Genomic DNA, 15,531 nt, shown 5'->3' with positions numbered 1-15,531 from the left:
AACGCAATGGGGTAAAGCTTGCTCTGAGTGTCGTGAAGCTTGGGAATGGTGAATGGGTGTGCCTTCATTGAACACTCTCCCACTAGTTCGCGAAGAATCTAGTCCAGCCACAACGGTCGAACTTGGAGCTGAGAATTGCAAGAACCAAGGAGAGTTTATCGTGGGTCAGGGTATACCTCAGCGATCTGGCTCTGTACCCAGAGACCGTCAATGGAATGTGGGGAGACGATATCTTCGTCGGCCTTGACTTGTGCGGATTTTGAGGAATCGCCATCAACGACAAGTGTTTCTTCCCCAACCTCGCTGCTGTCCTCAGGTGCAGCCTCGGCGTCCCTCTTCTTCGCCGTCATCGTCTGATTCACCTCTGATTTCGAACTCATCTTCGTCCTCATCCTCTCGTTCCTCCTCATCGAAAATTACAGCAACACCGACCTTGTCGTCAATCTCCACATCTTTCTGTTCCATATTGGAATCGAACATCGCCTTGCTTTGTCCTCCGCCACTATAGTCGGTACTCTTCATTGATAGACTAACGAGCCGAGAGAACTGCTCATCGGTTAAAGGTCCAATGACCTCTTCTATCTCCCATTGACGGTTTTCTGCTTTCGTTTTCATCCTTGGGGGTTTCTCGGATGACATAACTTGTGTATTAATGTGACTAGTCAATGAAGTAGGTGCACCATATGGTTCTTGGTCCCTGGGAGGGAGTGCAGACTGGTCTGCAGTAAGAACTGGAAAATGGCACCGCAGTTGTACTGAGAAAGGACTGGGTGTAACTCTTTGGAAGTCTCTTTCGAGGGCGCTACAACTGGAGCCTGGGCTCCGAATCCTCTCTAAAATGTTCCCTGCGAACGCCTTGATCACGGCTACCCAATTGATACAGCGAGTCTGGTCAAGGATCACTAATGGTGAAATCGTTTTTGACGCGGTATTATTCAGTGATGGGTGATATCAGTCTAGTCATGGGAGGGGAGGGAAGTGCCGGGATTGATTGACGGTTGCGAAAGTGGATGGACTGTCATGGGAAAGACATCGATGGACATGTTGGATGTTATGAAGCGTAGGAACACAACTCTGAGATAGAGACCCTCGGATATCCGGTCAACGTCAAGGAAAGGAGAGTAAAGCTATGGTATGGTTAACAGAATAGTATCATCAAACTGAAGGACGTAAGATAGTCATATTAATACCCAGATGTTCTCACGCTCTGAGTCCCGTTCCACCAGTCCTTGCCCTGAAAAACCTATTCTCAATCTCCAAGCCAAGGTTCTCAAAAGAAGACGTGCCTTGTGGTGCAGCCTTTATGAGCTCGAGAGGACGAGGACGTGTACTATCTTGTTCAAACAAAGATCTCGCATCAGTCCAGAGCTGAATTCAAGCTGTGACTTGCGGCACCTGATTGCTTAATGGCAAAACCGCTTTTCTTTTAACACTCCTTCGACCCGTGTGCCCTTCTGAGCCTGGAAAATGGGAGATATATGTATCATTAATCCTCTTGTTCTGAGCGCTCAGTACAAGGACCGTCCAAGGTTTAACGGCTTTTCGGCGGTGTGATGTTGATTTGGGAACACACACGTTCCATATGAATGGTTCGCGATGTCAGGGCTGTGAACCCAGCTGTTCCTTGTTCAAGTTGGGACTTGACGCTGGTAACACCACCACCACCATGATCTCCTTGACTTCCCAGACAAGTAAGGATTCGTCTCCTGGCGAAAGACCTGAACTTGACGAGAATTACAACACAATCGTACCACCTGAGATGATACCACACAAGCACAGTAGTTCTATTCCAGAAGATGTTGGTCCTGTCTCGGAGGTGACACCACACTTGTCACTGTGCTCAGCACATCCAGAATCAACCTCCGATGTGGGTTCACAGACTAGTCCCATGGAAGAACAACCATCTAGTGATGCTCCAGAATCTTGGGATAGATTTGCTGAGCCTGATGACCATAGACCTTACCGTCGACTGAAGGTAAGTTAATCGGCAAACAAGCAGAGGGGAAATTGATACCATTCCCAGGAAATCTCTCTTCCCGAAGTAACCATCTCTGCCTTCACTGAGACAGGCCAACCCGAATCGTCGATTATCATTCCAAAGCAACAGGCATACACCAATAGGAAGCCTGTGATATCATCCCGCCTTGCTGACACTCCCTGTGCTACCCTCGGCATTCGGGGCCTCTTGGATCAACTTAACACAACACTCGGAACATCACACAGCCTTGACATGCCATCCCTCTCCTCTCTTCTTGAAGAATGCATCGCAGAGAACTGGGACTTTGGCACAGCATATAGCCGCCTCCGCCGGATATGGTACACCGGCAACTGGAGTACTATACGAGACAGATTGCGCAAATGGGAAGAGGAGCACCGGGAGAGGTGCCAAAAAGCACTCGTTGGTAATCAGATTGTCCGTCCATATCAGCCACAACCTCGACGTGTGTGGGATCTGTACAGCAATTGGGTGGTGCCATGGTACTGGACAGGAATCCTGAGCTCGAGGTGGAGTCTTTTGCCAATGTCACATGCTTGGATGGATGAGAAGGATCATGTCGATGTGGGAACACCCATCAACAGATACGAATGGCCCGTTCCCATCCCGAAAGACACCAGTCTCAACCTTGTCCGCATTGAGATGCTCAATATCAGTCCTGGAGTGGAGTATGCGTGGTTGGACGTTCTCTGTTTGAGACAGAAGGGTGGGCAGAGGGAGGATATGCGGATGGAAGAATGGAAGCTGGATGTGCCCACCATCGGAAATGTGTATGCTTGGGCTCATGTGGTGATTTACTTGAGTGGGTTGGGTCGGCCTTTGAGTTTGAAGGAAGGCGACTTGGAGAGTGATCGGTAGTCTGGCTGGGGTCCGGTTTGGTCCGGGTTCAGGCACATTTGCCTGAACCTCGAACCCGAACCTCGAGGTTCACTCTCCACTCCCTCGAACCTCGAACCTGGACCTGAGGTTCAGGTCCAAGAGGTCCGGTTCAGGTCCGGTTCGGGTTCGGACCGGGTTCAGCAAAATTTTTGCTGTATACAATGAGTATAGAAGGGATGATAGTAGATACAAGTAGAACTTGTCAACTAGCTAAATATCCAAGTCCTCATCATCAAATCAAGGCCCAATATCCATCTAAGCTTCATTCTGGGGAGTCATGTGACCATCGTGATAAGCCTTCTTCAAGTGTTGCATGGTACCAAACTTCTCTGCATCAAGGTTTCATCGACGAGGGTCAGAATCAGTGTGACCTGCATGTGAGAAAGCATGCTCTGATGATGTAGATGATCCTGGGACAGCGAGATAGTCACACGTCATAGCAGATAGGACCATTTTCAGCGGTGAAAATAGTTCGAGGTCCAGCAGGTTCAGACTGGGTCTGAACCTGGTCCGCAATTTTCACTAAGGATGTGCACCGTATCTGTAGTACAGTGGTTACGTACGGTGTATACGGATACGGGTCCGTACCGTGGACGACTTTAACGACCCAAAATACGGCCGTATTCATACGGTTTGAATACGGTCATTGAGGGAGGAACAGAGAACTATCTTATTCCATAAAGGCCAGTACCTATGACCTAAAAGAAGCATGTAGTACTCACACTTTGGCACCAGATATCCATCGTCGTCGTCAAAGTGTCCATATACGGACAACGGTACGGACACGGTACGGATATGACATCAACCGTACCGTACCGTGGCCAATAATTTTTATACGGTCTACGGCCGTATTGCTATGGTCGTATCCGTAACAGTACAGTGCACATCCCTAATTTTCACCTCAGTCGAACCCCGAACCTGGACCTACACAGCTGGAGCCTCAGATAGACTGTGGGTAGCTCTGGCAATTGCGGCCGGGGCTCCGCCGAAAATCAAAACTAGTCTAATTTTTTATGGAACGCGGCCACATAGGAGTAGTTATACAGGGGTTGGCAGATGTGCATTACCGCTGGTTAAATATCCAAAAATTTATCCTCTGTCCACCTTTCAGCATAGACTAAGTTCACAATGGCGCTTACAGTCCAGGATCCAGTCCCTCAAAGAAGCTGATCATTATGTCATTAAGCCGCGCTGCATCCGCGTTGAACACTGACGGTACTTTTACTCCCTTTTCTTGCCACGTAGCCCTCCTCAGTCTCCTCTCAATAGTCTGGCATGTTGTCGTAGATCCCGCTGGAAATGAAAAAGCTTTCTGCCAGGTTTGCCATGATTCCCTAGGAAGAGACATCAGAAATGTGAGGCCACATGAACAGTCTAACCATCACCAGAGACTCCTAGCCTAGCAGCACCAAAGTTCTGCATCATCGACACCCTCACTTCTTGCCGCTGCCTTCCACAGTACCGATTCACTGCAGCATGGATCAGAACCGACTGGTCCCACGGTCCCCATACGTACCCCTTTCGATGTTGCTGGCACCAACCTTCTCTATTCCTTCCTGCCGCCTGAGGATTGTCCTGAAATGCTCTCTCTCCCAGATACAACTCCAGAACTAATTGCCGACTATCTCAATAAATACTGGCAAGGTGTTGAAGCCTCGGGAGAGGCTACCATAGAATTGCCTCAACGAACCGGTGTCAGTTTGATCGCGCAGGCTATCGTGGATTTAATGGAACAAGGACCCGATAGCATACCCTCAGATGATGAGGCTGACGAGCATTCTGACGTAGATGGTACTGTCGAGCTTGAGGATCAAGGTAAGCTTCCCTGGCGATATGCCTCCCTGGTGTACAACTACAAGTCGCTTTGACTTTACAGAAGTCCTTGAACATACGTGCAAGCGTCGCCATACAAGAGCGCAAGACATATTTGATAGCAATAATGATTGGTTCCCCTGGCCAGATAGGATCGTGCGTATACCAGCTTCCATTCTTTTGTTATCACAGTGTGCTGAACCGGGAATCCTCTGATAGTCATGTACTTTAGACATCTTCATGCATCTACCCCAATCGGCATTCTCTCAGCATCAACTCGATCTCTTTCTGTGGCTCCTAGAAGCAAACAAAGTCGATGATCTGCTGTCCGTCGCGTCCATGAAAAAGTTGAACGAGGCCCTTCAAAAGTTATGTGGAATAGAGAGCCTACAGTATGAGGGTGCACTTGGACACAAATATTATCTTAACAGTCTCTCGCAAATGATCGCGCAGGTGAGCTTTTCATTATTCTCCTATTTAGACCTAGACAAGTATTCATCGATCTATCCAGGAAATGGCCAATCCCGAGGTGCGACGGCTTCTTGAGTTCTATCCCGAGGATGCTGGTGAGCATCTCTCAGAGGCTCGCCAGGCTTCACGCTGGCTGAACGAGGCACCCGATGATCAGCTCACGCCCATGTTCTGCACTCGGAAGGGTGACAATTATTATATCCATGAACCAGCCATGCTTCATGATGGAACTGTTTGTATGCCATACCGCTGGTTCAGGCGTGGGCGCAAGCACTATGCATGCTGCTGGCACATGCAAACCTGCATTGGCGAGCACCACAGTGCTTGGCATGTGGTCAAGGTTACTGGATATGAAGTTTGCGAAGACGACCTTCTCAAAAATTTCCCTGAGCTTTGCATTGATGCTGAGAGAGTCTACGATTTACCTTGTCTGTCAGCTATTGTGGGTAAGTATAGATGTCTCCCAAGGGTACTTTTACTGATGGAGTCACTGTCAGGCGTTTGTGAAGATGTGCAGAGGCCCGAAATTTTAACTGTTTGGACTCTCACTGACCCGGTCAAAGGGAACAGATGGCATGAACGAGCGGAGGGTTGTCGGGTACTGACCTTTCCCATTTGGCTGTACTGCGATGATACGTCGGGCAATGTATCAAAGAAATGGAACAAGCATAATAGTTTCCTTTTTACGCCAGCGGGCCTGCCTCGGTCGGAATCTCAGAAGGACTACAACGTGCATTTTCTGTGTACATCCAACATTGCACTGCCTCTGGAGATGCTGGATGGCATTGTCGAACAACTCGAGTCAGTCCTTTTTCTTATTGCCACCTGGATACTCAATTCTCATGAAAACTTTTAGAGACGGACAGGAGCATGGCATATGGGCATGGGACTGTCACCTCAATGAGCCTGTCCTCATTATACCAATGGTCCTCGCCATGCTAGGAGACAACCCAATGCAAAGCGAGTTCGCCTGTCATATTGGTCTTCGGGGAAAGTTTTTCTGTCGTATTTGCGGCGTTAAGGGCAAAGATGCAAATGAGAGTCGGCCATCTGGGTACACTGCGAATATCCCGGATGATGTATTGCATGATGGGGATGTGGACAGTGGCTCGGATGATGAGCACGTAGCTGACAACAATGGGTCTGATGATGGCAATGCTGCCCTGGGAACGAATAGCAAAGGATGAAGGAAAATTTTCGAGACGTTTGATGCAATGAAATGCCATGTCATGGACTTCATAAAGGTTTGTGCGGTTCTCATTCCGTGGCTGTAAACACCCTCCAACTGATGGCCCACTGCAGGTCAACACCCTGCGAACCAAGGCCGAAAGCATGGAGAAGCTCAAAACACAGTTTGCGGAGGCCAAAATCCTTGGGAATGGCAACAAGATCAAAACAATGCGAACCGACTCCGGCCTGAAGGATACGTTTGCCTCCTTCTTCATGGACAAACTCATTAATTCTTACAAACGAAAACGAGGCAACCAGAGGCAAGAGGCCCTTGACAAGGCTATCGAGGAGATGCGTGAGGAGATGTTGAGTCCTGTCTGGCGGATCAAGGGTAAGTTCTGTCTTGCAGATGTATTTGGCAGGCTGTTGATGGTGTTCTTACCAGGCTTGGATCCACATTCTGATACTCCAGTTGAAATCCTTCATGTGGTTCTGCTTGGTTTCGTCAAGTATATGTGGCGGGATGTGGTTCATAACCAACTCCACAAAAATGAGGAAAAAAAGCATCAGCTCATGGTTCGCTTGGCCTCCGTCAATGTGGAAGGAATGGGTTTGCCGCCTCTAGCTGGTCACACTCTGGTGACTTATTGTGGCTCTCTCACGGGTCGCGACTTTCGTGCGATCGCCCAGATTGCACCATTCATATTGAATGACTTTGTTGAGGATGACTGTTACCAGACATGGCTTGCTCTTTCAAAGCTTGTACCCTTGATCTGGCAACCAGAAATTGAGAATCTCGAAGCATATATTGTGAGTGAAGGGTCGCTCGCCTTGTTCGCTACTTATAAGTTATCTTAACGGCCAGGACTTATTACAAAAAGAAATCGACTATTTTCTTCTTTGTGTGGCTCGATGGACTTGCCACTGGTTCAACAAACCAAAATTCCATATTCTAGTTCATCTGCCTGCACATATACGCCGCTTTGGGCCAGCCATGCTTTTTGCTACTGAGGCATTCGAGTCTTTCAATGCAGTCATTTGATCCAAAAGTGTTCACTCCAATCGACACGCCCCTTCACGTGATATTGCACGCGCCTTTGCACAGTGCAATCGTGTTCGACATCTGTTCAGTCGTGGTCTTTTTCTCCTGCGAGATCATGTTGATGTGACACATGCATTGACACCTCACAAGAAGGATGTTGCCAGAGCCACAGCGAGTGCTACATTTCGAGCGCAGTTTTCCAAAGACAAACACATGTGGGTAACATTGGGTAAGTCTGCACTGGCAATCGTTGCAACCCTGAGTGCAGCGACAGACTATCTCGGGCTCATGGATAAGAAGAAAGATGGCAACAAATGGGGTATGAGGGCCATTCCTTTATATAGATGACATTGTGAAACTGATACTATAACATTTAGGAACGTACACAAGTGATGGCCAACCTGCACGTCCGTTTGCTGAGACCAAGACTGGCTCGCATGCACCTTCCCTGTTCGGCAGTGCAAACAGAACTGCACTCAACCCGTTCTGTAAAACAGGGAAGGATGTCTATTTGCTGAGTCATGACCATTGCAGACTGGGTGGTCATGTTGTGGTTTGAGGGGCTGCGGGTAACTATATTGCGACTGTCGAAGAGATCTTACAGCGGTGTGTTCTTTTTGGTGATCATGTAGATTACATACTCGTGAAGGCAGTGTCGTTGGGCCCAGCAAGTGCATACAGCATGCCTCGGATTTCAAGAACCAACACTTATTCAGTGGTTTGACTTGCGGTCAGTAGCATTGTTATATTTCTATGCAGCATCATGGACTAAATTTATTATCGCAGGACATACTGTGTACAGTCAATGTACAGCATGACTGCATCCAGAATCATTGTGAGGCGGAGAAGGTGGTCCCGCTTCTACAAGAAGGGGAGATGACTTCGGAACTACGTGAAAGGATTGTTCACCAACGAAACCCAGATCAGATGGTCCTGAATACAGCACAGATGCGTAGCGCTAAACACATTCAACCTTTTCAAGTCCCTTCTACCTGATGGATGCAACAGAGGTCATTCTGGCAAGCGTACAAAAAGAGATCGCCTTGCAGAATCACAACCAACGGGCCTCCCGAGCTCCGTCACTGTCAACATCACCCTGTTCCACTACAGTTCCACTGCCACGACCAACTGGGAGGCCGGCCAGCTGTCTGTCAGTCACCACACACATCTCCACGCCCTCGAGCACAACTCCGTTAATGCGGGCCACTTCATCGACTCAACCTCAGCTTGGTGTTTTAGTTCTGCCTCCCACTAGGACATACACACATCCAGTAATATCTATATCTCATCCCAGTGTTCCTGGTGTTCCCGAATCTCGACATCAAGTGCTCTTTAGTGCCGATCAACCGAGACAGTCATTTTCCACCCCGAATACCAGCCATATGAGTCGCATACCCTGGACATCTACCTTTAGATCTCATGACAGCCATGGAAACGTTGGTAGTCATACTCAGATTCAGTCCAGTGCATTCTCAGTGCGCTCTCCGCTCTCACCTGTCCATCCCTTGCCTTCTTCTCTCTTCGTAGGTCAACATGCGCCTGCTGGATACCGGTCATTGGAGTCGCAGCAACAGCAAACATCAGAGTACTACCCCGGTGATCCCCGTCATATGTATTGGCAGCATTCTGTACATTCTCCAGTTACTTTATCTCACCCGGTGCATCCAAGCGGGCCATTGGCTGAAAACCCATACGAGTCTCTCCCCAATTGGGATCCTCACAATCCACCAACCTGGGAAGACTAATCTTAACTAGAATTATTTGCAGTTAGCAGCAGTGTTGCGACTGCAGCCTATTTACGCGTGTAATTTTGCAATCTAGAGTGTTTTACACGCATACTGAGAAATAGTGAGCGAGCGGACTAAAACTACGCGTCGACACTAATGCTACGCAGTGCAATGATATGGAATATAACTTATGGCATAAGAAGCAACGGGATTCTAAACAGGACTTAGTCACAGCACTGTACCTGACGGGCATGCATGATGAGAAGGCCAAACCCTATACCCAATGCCTTAGGCTCTAACTTACAAGCACACTCGCGGGAGCTAGATAAAACCTTGAAGATTGCACTGGCACTGAGAACACTTAGCGCGCTCGCTAACTGTGACGCGCCGTACCTGAAAATCCGGGGAAATCCTTAAGCGAGCTGACAGATATCACCGGCACAAGCTTGGGCAATGGGCTTCGGCCGAAGTCTGCGAGCCCACGTTCCATTGTTCTGAGTCCCATTGTTCGAAGACTCACTTGTTGCCGTGTCTACGAGAAGCCTCTGTGAATCCAAGAAAGAAGTCCTGAACGACATACGCCAGAACTGATAGTTCCGTGTGCCTAGACCTGTCGGTCGCTAGAGAACGAGCCCGCGGGTGTCGGGAGAGCACCTCTTGGCACACGTTTAGCAAGCTCACTATAGAAATGAGACTAAAACTGGGAAGTCTGACTCGGATGCTCAGTAAGGTGGCGGTGGCAACATGCTACGCATGTAGGAGTCTGGGTACTGCGCGACGTTTGTAATTCTAATTCCCCTGTAGTATAAGTAGACTGGTTACAGTAGGTAGAGGCCAAGTTTCGAGCCCCCGAGTTCCCGTGCACGCGTTGAAGGCAGTACTGTAACAAAGGATCAGTTTGTGACTTTGAGCTGTGCATAGAATTAGCGAGCTCACTCAGAGAAATACGAGATACCCTTTTGATAAGACTTTTGAGAACTTAGTCAGAGTGAATACGAATCAGTGACGCTGTTTCTGTTCTGTTAAGTGTGATAAGTCTGTTCAGAGAATGTGTTGAAGTGGAAATCTGAGATCTGTCCTGTTCTGTTCTGTTCTGTTCTGTTCTGTTTCAGTCTGTTCCGTGTCAGTTCTGTTCGAAGTTCCGTTTCTGAATCTGTTTTCCGAGCACTTCTGAAGTGTTCTTGAGTCGAGATAACCTGCTGGAGTTAGTTGGAGAACCCCTACATACAGTTGTGTAGCGAGCAGGCTAAGTCAGTGCTTGCCTGTGGTGTTCTTTTAGCGAGCTCACTAAAGTTTCGGCATGTATTGCCTCTGTTTCTGTCGGGATCAGTGTCCCTTGTGTATTATAACTCAAATCTGCCTTGAAGGTTGCGTCGCGCCAGTGAACAACCTTCCTGTAAAAAGTTCCTAGACTTAGGAATTCATTAGAGAAAGCTTAGCTTCACTAAGAGCGCTGAGAATAAGAGAAACTCTTCAAGATATTGAAGTATAGTTGGATCGCATTAGAAATAATCACTCCCCCTAGAACTTACGAGGGTGATTGTAGTTTGTGTAGTTGTGTGAGTGTGTGTGTGGGTTTTTGAGGTTCGCCTTTTAGCCCGCTCACTATTCCACAGGTGCCCACAGCCAGCCTCTTCAGTGGTGTACATTGTTATTACATTCAATATACTTGATTCTCACTGACCTGAAAAGGTTTGGGAAGAGAGCTTGTACATGTTTGGCAAATGCCTCTTACCATTTTGAACCCGCGGAATCAAAAACGCCAATAAAACGCTGCACCTCGTTCACATTGGCATCAAAGTGGTAGTCGAGCATCTAAGACATGTGAAGTACACCTGTTCAATTACATGTCTGGTACATTTATCTTATATTTTTGAAGCAGATCAATGAGGACTTTAATGTACTCATCCTGGTGGTGAACTGTATCAAAGAGACCAGTCAGTTCTCCCCAGTGTCCTTCCAGCGCGTTATTGGCCCGTTCTCATATGGCCTCTGTCTCTTCCTCTACAAGTGAGTGCACGGCCAAAAGGATCTGGATCTCTCCTGGCTGCAGAGCCCGTGTCCATTCATCCGGGTGTGCGGGACTGGCATTGCATACTGATGCCAGAATATCAGGTCCATTGGTGTCATGTACTGATGCTGGAATATCAGGTCCATCGGATGCACCCAATGGCAGCTGTGCACCTCCAGTGTAGCCTATGGCCGCTGTAATTGATCAAGACATATCATCAATCAGACGAGTGCAGAATTGAGAGGTGCAAGTGCGTACCATTGTAATCTTCTAAATTGGACATCATGCTCAGCATGGGCATTTGCAGAGGACTGGAAGCAATAGGAATGTCATGTTCGTCATCATCGGCTGCTGTTGCTTTCAACCAAGAGGTAACTTTCCCCAATTCTATGTCACAACGTAAGTCACCAGCCAATACGCAAACCATTGGAAGACTAGCTCACCTCCTCCACCATCGGTAGGCTCAACCAAAGTTATATCGCCTTCATGGAGAACCTGAAACACGTCCTCATGTCTAACCGTCTTTCCTGTTTTGCATGATGCCTTCTCACTCTCGCTCTCGCAGAGAGACGGCAGTTCGATATTCTGCACCTGTCGAAGTAACATACCTGTCGCAGTCCTGGGTGGTGCTACATCATCACAGTAAGCTGGTGAGAATAGAACCAGCAGGATTACACAAGCTTACTGCGATGCGTATCATAGACTTTATTTTCCCATTGTGACTCGGTAGTTTGTGAGTCTAATGCTCCACTGTGTTCATAAAACCTTGGATACATCAATGTCTATATCTCTGAGGTGCAGCTGAGAACTCACTGTTGAATTGTTCTGCTTGAAATAGAGTTCAGATAGGCTTGCCGATGCTCAGCCCTCTTGTGAAAGCGAGATGGTGTACTATGTCCAAAACTAGATCAAGATAGCTATCCATCAGCCTTGGACTCAATATTTCATGAGTTGTGACCCACCATTGTGAAGCTGGAGTGTGAGACTCATGAGAAGCATCAGACGACGGCATATAGGAGCTAGAGGACATGGGGGTCTGTCACTGTCACAGCGGTTGAAGGGCTCAATTTATAGGGCGCTTTTGTTGAATCTTTTTCCTTTCTGTTGATTCATGGTCAACGCGTTTGGTCCCACACGTGATGGAACGCATCTGGGAGAGTATATAAAGACCCCCACAGGGGTTTGCAGCACTAATGGCCAACAGTGACCTGCACTCCCATGTCCCACACACTCCCTCGTACTCTTCTGTGAATGACTTTCCGGAATGGAATGCATCGTTGGACTCCTCACCATACATTCCAAGCCGGGTCTCCGACTACCAAACACCTCACCGGCCATCTCATCCAGCAACTCCTTTCTTTTCAGACCGGTCGCCATCACTGCTGTCTCAATCAGTACCAGCCTTTCCGTCCAGTCAGCCCATTCTCATGGACTCAGCCACTGTGCCTTTGAACAACAATCCCACCATCACTGATCATCCTTTTCCAGTGAAGGTCAAGCCTCTAGTCATAGACCGCCTCACCAAGGACTTTGAGCTATCTGAGCCACAGCGGCGGCACCTGTATCTATTTACAGAGGTACAGTTTGTTCTCTGTTTGTATTGGAGACAGTCACTAAAGGCTGTCATCATTCACAGCTCGCATCTCTGCAGGGCGGCCTCTCCATGCCTGACACCCTGACACGCTTATTTTCTCTTGCTGTCCAGTTCAACCTCCATAATACACGTTTTGTGGGTGATCAAAATGCCGAAACAATGAGTAGCCTGCTTGAAGACCTTAAGAGTCAACTGGTGAAAGGCTTTGACTTCACAAAGGCTCAGAAGGTATGTGATCATGTTGTGCTTCTCTTCGCATCTCATTATCTTGTAGGACAACATTTGCTTCATGGTCCATGACATCATTTATGACCCCCAACGAATGGCCTATCATGATATAGAGGATGAAGTCTTTGTAAGTTGTAATCGGCTATCATTATTCGTGCTTAATATATGTCTTAGAGACATTTACAAAAGGAGAAAGACACCTTGGGTTTCAAGAATGTCTTTGCGATCCCATCCTGAGAGCATCTTCTCCATAGTGAGATCCATGTCATATCATCAAGTGTAAGAAACAGGATGCGAGAAGATGTATGTCTACTCACCCTATGCCTTTGGTCTGTACTAATTGCACTTCAGTTCCGTGACAGCCTCACAAAAAATCTGGCTGATTTCACTCATGATATGAACAAGAAATACCGACAGTCTGGGTCTGGTATGAACCACCACCTGACAACAGCACGAAACAGTGTATTTGTATGTGGAATTTGCATCTGTTATAACTCTCACTCAGTAAGTATTTCCAGTGCCGATTTGTTGCAGAGAATCCGCACCTTGTTTGGGTGACAGACAAAGCGAGCGTAGATGCAGAGAATAGCCAGCCGAATCCCATCCAACCACTCAGCAAGAAACGCAAGTTAACCACTGGTCACAGCCCCAAAGGCAGTGATTTCTGGAGCAAGATTGATGAGTTTTTGCGAGAGAAAATTGAGTTGTACAAGTCCAGCAGCTTGCTCTCAGAGAACTGGAAACCGTAAGCTCACCTACCTTGAAAACCATCCTGGTATTTACAGCCTTTTTAGATACATAGACCAGACACTGGCATATGACGAGTCTCGGTTCCAGTTTCTGCCTATCCCTCAGGTAACCAGTGAAAAGGACGGTGATAGTCATCCTCATCCAACTTCGTCTACTGGCACAAGACTTATGGATCTTCTTAATTGATACCTCCATTTATTTTGTGGTATGGTGTCTGTGCATCGAGCCCACACGTCAGACCCCTAACTTAGATTAGCAAGCTATGTTTGTACTTGTTTAGCCAATGTTGAACTTCTGCTCTCCCCACCATGCCGTCTCACCAGTATTGGTGTTAGACGTATGTCTTATTTGTTTTATGTGATGTCCTATGGTTCCATTGGGGAAAGAAGCAAATTCTCCGGGACATCATTGAGATGGGTTTGTCACCTGTCCTTGGAAGGGAGCGCCGAGCTTGTATGTGCTTGTATGCCTCGCCATGTATTCTCCTCCTTTGGTTCTTCGCTTGTACTGTTGCTGTGACTGGTATCTGTTCTATCTGTGGGGAAATCTCTCTTAGCTTTGGTCTCTGTGTCTGTGCTTGGTTCCTTGGTGTGATTAATCATTGTGACGCTCTCTTTATGTACTCCTGGTATGTTATCATCTGACTGCATTGATCATGAACCCGACAATGTTATAGGTGCATCAAATCCATGCCGTTTTCATGGAGTCTCACATTCACCCGCAAGGTATGTTCGCTGAGTCGCAAATTCCATATCTAACTTTATTTTTCCAGTTTTGTTCTATAGAATGTTTCGTACATGTCAAAATGGTGAAAGGCAAAGATGGAGCGTGGCGCAGGTACGGAGGTGTCTTTCTGTGCTGATACATGTATTGTGTGTAGTATACAATGAAAAGCCTGTTTTTGCAATGATACAGCGTGATATGCAGAGGAACGGAAGAAGGCGGAATACCGGATGGTACCGGAAAAGAAATCTCAGATTGGCCATAATTGAACACAGATTATCCCAGCCCGTTCAGTCCAGGGCCATATCTGTTAACCCGCTGGCCAGTCGCCTCCTATATAGACTGCGGGTGTTAGGCTGATTTCCACCCGGCGGACGACCGGCGGGTCACTTCGTTCTATCCACGCCCTGGCTAGCCCGGGGTTCGACAAATGCACCACCTGTGTAGGTGGCTATGCCGGACCTGGACCTGGACCGAACCTGAACCTGCAGGTCCGGTTCAGGTTCGGACCCGGTCCACGAGGTCCTGAACCGGACCCCGGCCAGACTAGTGATCGGTCTTGGTTTAGACGTGCTTGGACACTACAGGAGGTTGGCGAGAGCAGGGTGTTTGCTGGGGACACGCCAGATGGACCAATGTATGCTGAAGATAAGGACGGGAAGTATGAGACTGAGCTACTGACCAGGTTTCACAAGCAGCTGCAGTCTATGGATCGCACTTTGATGAAATATGAGTTTGATGCACTGGGGGACATGCAGAATCGGGTGTCGACCAACCCCGTGGACAAAGTTGCGGGACTGGCATTTCGTCTGCTGTGCAAGAGGATACCGGCATACTATGAGAGTGCGTCTCTCGAGGAAGCATGGACAGCACTCGTGACTTCAATGAATGCGAAACGTCGGGGAAGGATGTTCGTCTTGTACCCTGAACCGGGCAATGCAAGCAGAAAATGGAGACCATCGTGGGACCAGGTTATGACGAAGCATGTGCCCGCACATCCTTACAACCCCGATATCGGCATTGATCAGGATGAGGAGGTAGATGAAGACTCATGTAACACGCACTGCATTGAAAAGGGGCTGGTGCGGGGGTTGGCTGTTGTGGAAGGGGGACATCGATGGGGAGAGT

At 48.0% G+C, this 15,531-nt stretch overlaps 4 protein-coding genes across 4 annotated transcripts; 3 read left to right on the top strand and 1 right to left on the bottom strand.

The window, feature by feature from the left end:
* Positions 1-4,927: 4,927 nt before the first annotated feature.
* Positions 4,928-7,929, top strand: EV420DRAFT_1623771 (uncharacterized protein; the record flags this gene model as incomplete). The annotated part of the gene is made up of 10 exons (XM_060475964.1): positions 4,928-5,140; positions 5,199-5,390; positions 5,472-5,600; positions 5,676-5,959; positions 6,015-6,299; positions 6,403-6,719; positions 6,774-7,138; positions 7,194-7,348; positions 7,379-7,464; positions 7,748-7,929. The coding sequence occupies 10 exons, from the start codon at positions 4,928-4,930 to the stop codon at positions 7,927-7,929; spliced, it is 2,208 nt and encodes a 735-aa protein (XP_060321790.1).
* Positions 7,930-8,123: 194 nt separating this feature from the next.
* On the top strand, positions 8,124-8,366 carry EV420DRAFT_1282461 (uncharacterized protein; the record flags this gene model as incomplete). The annotated part of the gene is made up of 1 exon (XM_060468296.1): positions 8,124-8,366. One exon carries the CDS (start codon positions 8,124-8,126, stop codon positions 8,364-8,366), a length of 243 nt encoding a protein of 80 aa, XP_060321789.1.
* A 2,712-nt stretch (positions 8,367-11,078) lies between these two features.
* On the bottom strand, positions 11,079-12,138 carry EV420DRAFT_1653876 (uncharacterized protein; the record flags this gene model as incomplete). The annotated part of the gene is made up of 6 exons (XM_060478769.1): positions 11,079-11,302; positions 11,367-11,495; positions 11,552-11,737; positions 11,794-11,873; positions 11,922-12,011; positions 12,071-12,138. The coding sequence occupies 6 exons, from the start codon at positions 12,136-12,138 to the stop codon at positions 11,079-11,081; spliced, it is 777 nt and encodes a 258-aa protein (XP_060321788.1).
* A 1,836-nt stretch (positions 12,139-13,974) lies between these two features.
* EV420DRAFT_1596474 (uncharacterized protein) lies at positions 13,975-14,881 on the top strand. Its single transcript, XM_060474972.1, has 3 exons — positions 13,975-14,308; positions 14,357-14,405; positions 14,453-14,881. The coding sequence occupies exons 1-3, from the start codon at positions 14,094-14,096 to the stop codon at positions 14,540-14,542; spliced, it is 354 nt and encodes a 117-aa protein (XP_060321787.1). The 5' UTR covers positions 13,975-14,093; the 3' UTR covers positions 14,543-14,881.
* The last annotated feature ends 650 nt before the right edge of the window (positions 14,882-15,531 follow it).

The sequence above is a fragment of the Desarmillaria tabescens genome, assembly GCF_030435595.1.
Source record: "Desarmillaria tabescens strain CCBAS 213 chromosome Unknown EV420scaffold_181, whole genome shotgun sequence".
NCBI classification, from domain to species: domain Eukaryota; kingdom Fungi; phylum Basidiomycota; class Agaricomycetes; order Agaricales; family Physalacriaceae; genus Desarmillaria; species Desarmillaria tabescens.
The sequence above is the reverse complement of the archived record's forward strand: the minus strand, read 5'-3'. Positions and strand labels throughout refer to the sequence as shown.